General features: G+C 30.6%; 1 protein-coding gene across 1 annotated transcript; it reads left to right on the top strand.

Moving 5' to 3' along the window:
- Positions 1–1,438: 1,438 nt before the first annotated feature.
- Positions 1,439–5,234, top strand: LOC126776030 (uncharacterized). Its single transcript, XM_050498285.1, has 3 exons — positions 1,439–1,729; positions 3,562–3,658; positions 4,802–5,234. Exons 1-3 carry the CDS (start codon positions 1,601–1,603, stop codon positions 5,155–5,157), a joined length of 582 nt encoding a protein of 193 aa, XP_050354242.1. The 5' UTR covers positions 1,439–1,600; the 3' UTR covers positions 5,158–5,234.
- Positions 5,235–9,384: the final 4,150 nt, after the last annotated feature.

Here is a 9,384-nt window from a genome sequence, read left to right as displayed (position 1 = left end):
GTGGTATCATTTCCTGGCCAGAGGAAATAGCAGATTTTCGTAGAAAATTCCTAAGGCATCTTATGACTTCTCCCAGGCTTCATAAATATTCTAATAAGCTCGGTACCCGAATCGGATAGGCTAGTCTAGCAATATTTTAAAAATGCTAATTTCTGTAACATTAATGAGATGCTTATGAGTTGTGACTTTGATAATAGTTCCAAGTAATATATATTCATGTATACCTATTATTAATTGAAATCGCTACGTACATATTACTATTAGTACCAGGAATAAGTATAAGCTCGTTACGCATATTACCCGACTACACCGGATTAAAAATTATTTTGTTGGATAATGTATATACGCTTTTACAACAGGTTCCAGTTCAAAAATACACTCTATTACCTTTTGGATATTAGATAAATAATAAACTATTGGTCTGGCGGTCTGTAACTTAACCAATTTTTTTAAATAGTTTTGAATTATGTATAAATATAAGGTTTATAAATTATATATATATGTATTTTATAAAAATGCGTTTTGATCAATAGAATATAAAAATTAAAGTCTGTCACCGTTAATCTCGACACAACTGTTTGCCAGAACACCCTCAAAATATTTATTGCAATGATAATTTTTCTATATACGGTATAAGAAAAAAAAAACAAACGTCAAAAATAATCGCAACACACAATTATAAATAACTCTATTCTTAATTTGGCTTACGCGGTGCACGACGGTAAAACTCCCTGTCAGCATGATTTTTTTTAAACATCTTCAACAATACGTATGAAAATCCATTCGGTTGTTGTTATGTTTATCTCATTCAGACAGACAGACGCGGTGGGACTTTGTTTAATAATATGTAGTGATATAAAAAAAGTACAACTGCTTTGACGTCATAGTTCACGTATCATTATAGACTTTATTACAAGTTTGGCCTTTATTTACGCCTTTATTTACTATCGAATTCTCTAATGAGAACTGGTTTTAAATGCCAGCTATCGCACGGATTTGAAGACGATTTTTTTCACTTATTTTTTCTACGACTTAGGTACATTATTTCTTAAGATGATCTCAGTTATAATTATTATTTTATTAGTAACTAGTTCTCGCCTGCATCTTCGCCTATGTGGGAGGGATGCAAGCGTTACAGACACATTAAATGACATATCCTTTTCTGTAACTCTAATAAAATGTATATAAAATTTTATGACTTGATTGATTGAGTAGTTAAGATGTGAAAGTTTAACAAAGCAAACTCACTTTTACATTTATGATATTATTGTACTGTGTCTAATTAGGTAGGCAGACTGGCTAGTTTAGGATTTATAGGTTTAACGCATCAAAGAAAAAAAAAAACTAATACAATATTTTATAAACATATATTGATTTTATTTAAGTTTTTACCTACCGCAAGTTCAATAAATGCTAAACTTGATTACGTATGATGTTTTTATAGTTGCTCTTAACTCGTTCATATAAGCGCTCGTCTTGTGTTAATGATTTTATTAACATGTTTTATTAATCGTGTTTTTTAAAATTAATTAAGGCTACATTAGCCTATAAAATTGTATCGGTTAGTGAAAGACGTAGTAAATACATTAAATCTATCAAAATGTGTATAATTCGAAGTGTTATTGTTTTGATTACATACTTTGGGTTTGTGATGATGGCCAAAAATAGTAGTAAAGATGCTATAGGATTTCCTGAAGTCGAAGAAAACCCTCTAATAGCAAATAAACAGGTAAATAACATAATTTTAATAAAATTAATAACATTTTTATTTCATAATAAGTGAAGTTTACAAATATATAATGCCGTTAATACCTAAATGTTATTGGAGTTAAATTTTGTGCTAATATTAATTTATTTATTATATAGTGATATATAAATAGATTAAAACGCCAGAATTAATAAACAAATATATTATATACTTATATTATATTAGATACATATCATTATTTGGTTACTTACTTTAGCATCAATTGATTTAATGTCGTCAAATGTCTAGTGTCATCGTTTAAAGCCTTTTATGGGTAGTAAGTAATTAGTATAAAAACACGTAAATTGTGTTTTTTTGTAGTTATTTAGTTTGGTTGGTTGGTTTACTTTGGATAACGGATAAATATTGTTACAAAGTTGAACAACTTTACCCCCTGCAATCAAAAAGTTACTAGAAATGATTTCCTTATTCTAATAACATAGAGGTGTAGACAAGAAAATGAAATAATAAATAAGAATTTGTATCCTAAAAACATGCCAACAATTCCACTGAATATATCAAAATAAAATCGTTTCTGTGATGCGATTTTGTGAAAACCGGAACCTAAAAAACCGGACTGGTTTGAAGCCAGATAAAAAGGTCGACTACTTATATATATATATATATATATATATATATATATATATATATATATATAAGTATATATATATATATATATATATATATATATATATATATATATATGTATTATTTTCGTTCATGATACACTAATAGTGCAATATATAGTATACATAAAAGAGTTATGAGAAGTGTCAGAAGGTTATCGCTCATAACTCGCAATTGTTTACTGATTAATAATATTTTGCTATCAAGGTTATTGTAAGATGTGCATTTGTTTTTTTTATTATGTTATATATTTTATTTTTAATTCATACAAAATTTAAAATAGCAATGTATAAAAAGTAGACAGCAAATAATATTAGCACATATATTGAACCTAAATTACTGTAAAATTTAGAAGATAATTTGTGCACTTTACAAATGCGGATTCATCTCAATATAATCCCTCTCTTCTCTCAATATCACAAAAGTAGCTAACCTATATAGTTGTAATTCAAGAACAGCACCTAACCAAAAGGCGTTTATTAAACAGTAAACCTAAAAATGGTTTTAATTACCAAAATAATCTCATACTTAGTCAAATTAGTATATAATTAAATGTATTTTAATAAAAACAAAATAGACGTACCTACTTCAATGTTAAAACATATTATTTAACCGTATCTATAAATACATTTAACTAGTTCTAAGTCGTATATATATATCTATTAGGGCTTTAAAATTAAAAACGTGTCTTAAACAGTTTACTGGTGGTAGAGCTTTGTGCAAGCTCGTCTGGGTAGGTACCACCCACTCATCAGATATTCTACCGCAAAACAGCAGCACTTGGTATTGTTGTGTTTCGGTTTGAAGGGTGAGTAAGGCAGTGTAATTACAGGCACAAGGGACATAACATCTTAGTTCCCAAGGTTGGTGGCGCATTAGTGATGTAAGCGATGGTTAACATTTCTGACAATGGCAATGTCTATGGGCGTTAGTGACCACTTATCATCAGGTGGCCCATATGCTCGTCCGCCTTCCTATTTTATAAAAAAAAGTAAATACCAGGGAGCAGCAGGAAGTAACTATTATTCAAAAAAACTCGCCCAATGTTCATACCACTTGAGTGCCATAAAAATGTTAGCGTGTGTCATGTCATGACGATGATGATGTCATCAATTTTATTATCTATTAAGATTAAGACAAGATCAATGATCTTATTTCGTGAATTATTTTCTTTTATGTATTTTCAGAACCGTGTACCAGTTTTTATACCGTCCATGTGTCCTGAAAATGAATTGTATTATCCAGGCGACCAGAAAGATGATTGGATATGCGACTGTCGACCGGGTAAATATTTTCTTTATATCGCTATTCACCACTCTATATCTTTGGGTCGATGACAGTGGCTTGACTTTTAGAGTATTAGAGGTGGTATATATGTATCTTTAGTATTATTATGAAAATCATTTGTTATAATCATTACTTTATAATAACTTACTAAACACACTATCTACAGTATAATCTCCACTATCTACAGCTCATTTAATTTGGTTGGGAGAAGTTATAATACTCGCGAACTAAGTTTGCTTCGCAAGTTCGAGGACGTTAGTGTTAGGAATATGTCAAATCATTAAGAAATGCTAAATTTTCGATATTTTCTATATCATATATCATATAACGAACATACGATCTTATATCTTTGATTAGATGGAAGGTCACGAGGCTATGTGTGAGCAGGGTCTATGGCGGATAACTCTGTCATAATTAACACGTAAATAGTGAATAGTTAAATAAATAAGTCAAAAGAAATATAAGTAGTAACTGTAATACAGTCGGCTCTCTAAGACATGAGTGTTTGTAAAGCCGTATATGTAAGTCAAGGCAGGGCTTAGAAAGACAATTGAGACATGCCACTTCACGGTAACAGATCGTTTTATCAATAATGAAAAGAAAAATACATAATATGTGTCACTAAGCAATATTTATTAATAAGAGAACATGGAATATAGTTAGGTATTAACAAATTATGTTATTGTAAAATGAGTGCAAGTTTTTCTGTAAAAACATAATTTTATTTAAAAAAAATCTGCCTTGATTGAATCAGTAAGTACATGAATTTATAGCCAGTGTCGCTCAGGATGATGTACGGATTATAACAATAACACATACGTCCATATCCGCTCAGGCAATCTACGCAAACTGACATACATCTAACATAAACAATACACTCCTTGTTTGGGCAGTCGTGTAAAAATATATATTATAGCATTGTATGAAAGTGTATATGTTAATTATTACTATTTATACTCATTATCATGGCGAAAAAAAGATAGATACCACCGCATGGTATCTATGCGTCCTAATGTTTGTTGGTGATTTTGTCTACTATATTTTTTGTTTTGTGTATTATAATAATGCTTTTAAAAATAAACATAATGTTTAAATAAATATATTTAGTTTTTGTTTGTGTAAATACTTCGGTGCTTTCAGGTAATTTGTATCATCCAAACTCAGATGCGTGTTGGCCAGCATACCAAAGAGGTCCCTGTGCATATAGCGAGTATTTGATATTGCCCAAGGATTCAGTTATACCTGTTTGTAAGAAAAATCCTTGCTTAATAGATACAATGGTTCCATGGAAAGGATTCTGCCAAAAGTTGGGTTCAACGGTTCCTTGTGGTGTTGACAAGTTTCCAGCCGAGGCACTTTGGGTAAATGCGACCTCGCTGAATGTTGAATGTTTACAAATCAATACTGATTACAGATTTGGCATGGATTACTTTTACGAGAAAAACATCACTTGTTGTCCAGGATGCAAGAGGTTCATACAAAATAAATGCCCGTGATATAAATCTTATAGCTAAATGTAATCATATGATTTTTATCAATAAAATAATAAATAAAACAACCTTTTCAAAACAAAGTTTTATTTTAAATCATGTATTAAAACGAAAAAAAGAGAAATACGTCGTAGTTATGTTGAGTAGACGAGGATTACCCGTAGTAAACTCCCGACTTTATTATGAAACCCTGGTTACCATCTAGGTCTTTAGCTCTTGCCAAGAAAAATCCAACAAGCCTAAACACGACCTATGGACACCTTACGGCCCCTTCATGACCATTTTCAAAGTATCATATATAACGAGCTTTAAACGAAATAATGACACATGGTTAAATATTTTACTAAGGCCGCTGCCTTATAAACCGCATCAGGAGATTTTAAAGTGGGTCAATATTGTTCAGTTTTTTTAACGCCAATTAAGAGTTTTATGATTAACGACTTGTTTTTTATGATAAGAATAATTATGCCTATAATTAATTTTATAAAATGTTTAATGTAAAATTATTAATTATATAATTATAGTATGGAAATAATTTCTACCACAAAGATGTAACTAAGGTAAGTTATATTAAATTGATGCCTAACGCTTTGTGGTACAAGTTATCTATGGAAACAGATAGGCGTCCTGTCTGTTACCATGTCAACCACCACTTGCATACCACGTTTGAATGTGCTATTGTTATTTACCGATTCTTTTGGCAACTCTCGAAAGAATATCAATGGGTAACCGTTACATTTCGTAGTTAACTATAAAGTTTTCTTTTTTCATGTAAATAGTGGTATTATTTATAATAGAAAACTTCTGAACGTTGCAATGCGTGAAAATACACTTAGACGATGTGCCTAACACGTGATTTTGATTAATGAAATTGTGTTCATAGTGGTAAGTAAAATAAATATACATTGTTTATTATATAAATAAAAAATATAAATAGGTTTAATATTATTTAAAAACCAAGGTAGATGTTTAAAAAAAACCAACAGAGGCTAAAATAAGGTTTATTATCGAATAGTACGTCTTAATAATTTTATATATTTTAGGTTAACAACTGTATTTATTTCTCAAAAGAAATATGGCAACTATTGCCAATCAAATTCTAAGATTCAGGTCACGAACTATTAATAAAAAAAAATTAATGCAGGATGTTGGCAATTTGTTTTGTTTATAGGCACTATAAGATTTACCTAAAGCTGACCAAGGGTCGATTAATTTCCATATAATCGCAAGGTAGGCACTATTATCGCGATTGACCGCTGACCCACATTCGCCGACCAGCATCGACCATCGCTGATAAAAAGCTTGACGATCTTAAGATAGAGACCTTAAAGAAAAAATCGTTACCAGTTTGTAACTGTACATACGGTTTTACCTATTAATGTTTTTAGGAGGTAATGTCTTAAAAAAATATGTGTCTTCTTCTTTCGAATGTAAAATCAATGATAATAGAAAGAGAAATATTAGTGTTTACTTAACAGCCATAGTCCTGGACATTATATTATGTAACTAAGAATTAACTTATGCATGAAAAAAAAGTTTAATTAACGTTCATAATAATTTTCTAAATATTATTAAACTCGATTCGATAATATTTAATCCATATAAATGTCTTTAAGCATCTATATATACATTTTGGTTGGCTTTTATCTCTATTGAATTATGGACGCATTTATTATAATTATTATAACATAATATTATTGTTAGAAACGTTGTAATATATAAATCAATGAGCTTTTCGCTTTTTGTCCAAAAAATTACTCTTATAGTTCTTCTTCGTATGAATATACATCGCAATGTACTGAATATACCGTAATGTATAAATTTTAACAAAGTATCTTTTTACTAATTATTTATTAAATTAATTTAAGCTGTATACATATAAAAAAACACATCATGGGCTTGGAGGACCTGTTAATAAAAAATAGAAAATATTTGTGTAACTATAGCCCTGTCAAGGTGTATAAAAAAATTCATGATAATCGACTGAGTAGTAAAGACGTGAAGATATCATAGTGTGGAGGCTCCTTTCTTGTGGAGGCTCAAAAAAAAATTAAAAATTATTCACGTAGGAGGAGGAACCGTCCCTTCATAAGACTAATTAAAATTAAAGCTGAATTATAAATACGAATGCACGTTTCAAATACTTTAAATACGATAAAGAAAAGGAATATAATATATAAATGTACATAAATTAAACATCAATTAAATCAAAATTGATACAATGATGTAAAGGTGAGCGCGGTAAGACTTACGCTTCTCTATAGAAACCTAACATTAATCTATAGAGAAGCGTTTAATCTCTTTTTATTAGCTATTTAATTCTATTAGAATATTAATTTTCATGTTAAAATGCTTCTGTTACAACGCATTTTGCTTGGTTATCTATTGACTACACACTTTAGCAACAGTGCACACACGTCGTGGAACAACTGAACAAGCAAACATTGTGAAGCTAAACTGGGTCGACTTACGACCTACTTCTTTTATAATTTTGTTTAAAGTTTATATAAATTACTGCTAAAGCCTATTAAGTGTTTAATCGAAAACCAATTAAAATACCTTTACCTGAAATAAAGCAATAATGATAAAAACTGCACACGTCCCACAGTTGGGCTAATAAGGCTCTTTCTCCTATTTAAAAAGAGTTTTGGAGCTTTTTCCACCAGGTGGCTCTGTATGTGGAAAATCCACATGAGGTAGATTTTTAACCGACGCAATATTTTACGGGATGTTTTGTTTCACCGCCAAACACGAGATGAATTATAATCACAAATCAAGCACATGTAAATCCAGTAGTGCTAATCCGGGGTTGAATCTTCAAGCAACGGCTTAGAATTACATGTATTATCCACCGGATCAAATGAAATGTATAATAAGCAAGTACTTAGTACATTTAACCATTCGCCAAGAATCACTTATGTCATCTCCGTTTAATGCATCTAACATTAAACAGAGATCGAATACTATCGCAGTTATATATTTTTGTATACTTTTGTTCGTACACAATTAACCAATGTGACACAATAGTAGTACGTGAATATAACTGTTGTTGATGGGTCGAATGGCGTCAAATTATAAAAGGTGACCGTCGACCAACATCCGACGTTTTTTACGTTACAATAGTGCCTTCTATGCCATTTGCAATTTGATCATTAATAATAATTTGTAATGACAATGACCTGGGAATCCAAACTGTGTGGCCTATTTAATTCTTGCTTACATCATAAGCTGGATTTGATTAACACAATACAGTGTTATTTAAACTACTAACCCAAGTGTATATATACATATATAGATAGGTTTGATAGGGTAGAGCGCTAAAATTTAGAAGAGTAAAGCTAGAACCTAGCGAAAGTATATGTCTTACGTACCATCCCTACCTTTATAACTATCAACACCATTCACACTAACTGAGTAGTTGACTCTGATGTTTGTGTGTGATGATTTTTATATTTTTTTCAAATTAAAGGAGTCTTAGTTTCAGTTGATTAAATATCACGAACTATTATAGGTTGGGGGAAGCTCCCTTCCAAGTATCCCTTTTAAGATTGTGAGCTTCGGATCTGGGTCTTCCATTTGGTATCGAAATTGATAAAACAGTCACTTAAATAATGCACTATTAATTGTATTAAAAACAATAAACTTACTTGTAGAAAGGTACTCAACGGAAACTGATAGAGTAACAACTGGTAGCTGATGGAGCTGTGGTTAAGCTAGAGGACTCTATCGTGTACTCTACTCGTGTATCTTCCAGTTTTACGAAAAACCTTGAGTGAACATTTTTAGTAAGTGCTGTTTTTATGTAAAACAAAATAAATGCGTTAACGTGACTATTTACCTTTTATTGTTAAAACAGTTTAACGAACACCGTTAAATTTCTCGTCCACAAATTACGAATGGAGGGTAGTGGGTCACAGCCATGTCTTTGATATACCAAATGTATTTATTTGAATAATTCGGGCAAGTTCGTGTCCGACCACACGGTTTATAGGGCTCCGTAGTCGCAAATACAAAACGAAATTATTAGTACACAGCATATACCTACTAATAATAATTGGAATGTTTTTTTTTAAATTCTAACAGAAAATTCTACTAAGCAAATGAACATAAAACTTGTAAAAAAGTTTTTAGTATATATTATGATTATAATAAGAACTTGCGCTTCGCAGTTTTACCCGTTTTAAATTTAGACTATTGGCGTGTTAAGCGTGAATTTAATGTTCTTGTATATAG

This window comes from Nymphalis io, chromosome 19 (genome assembly GCF_905147045.1).
Source record: "Nymphalis io chromosome 19, ilAglIoxx1.1, whole genome shotgun sequence".
NCBI lineage: Eukaryota > Metazoa > Arthropoda > Insecta > Lepidoptera > Nymphalidae > Nymphalis > Nymphalis io.
The sequence above is the reverse complement of the archived record's forward strand: the minus strand, read 5'-3'. Positions and strand labels throughout refer to the sequence as shown.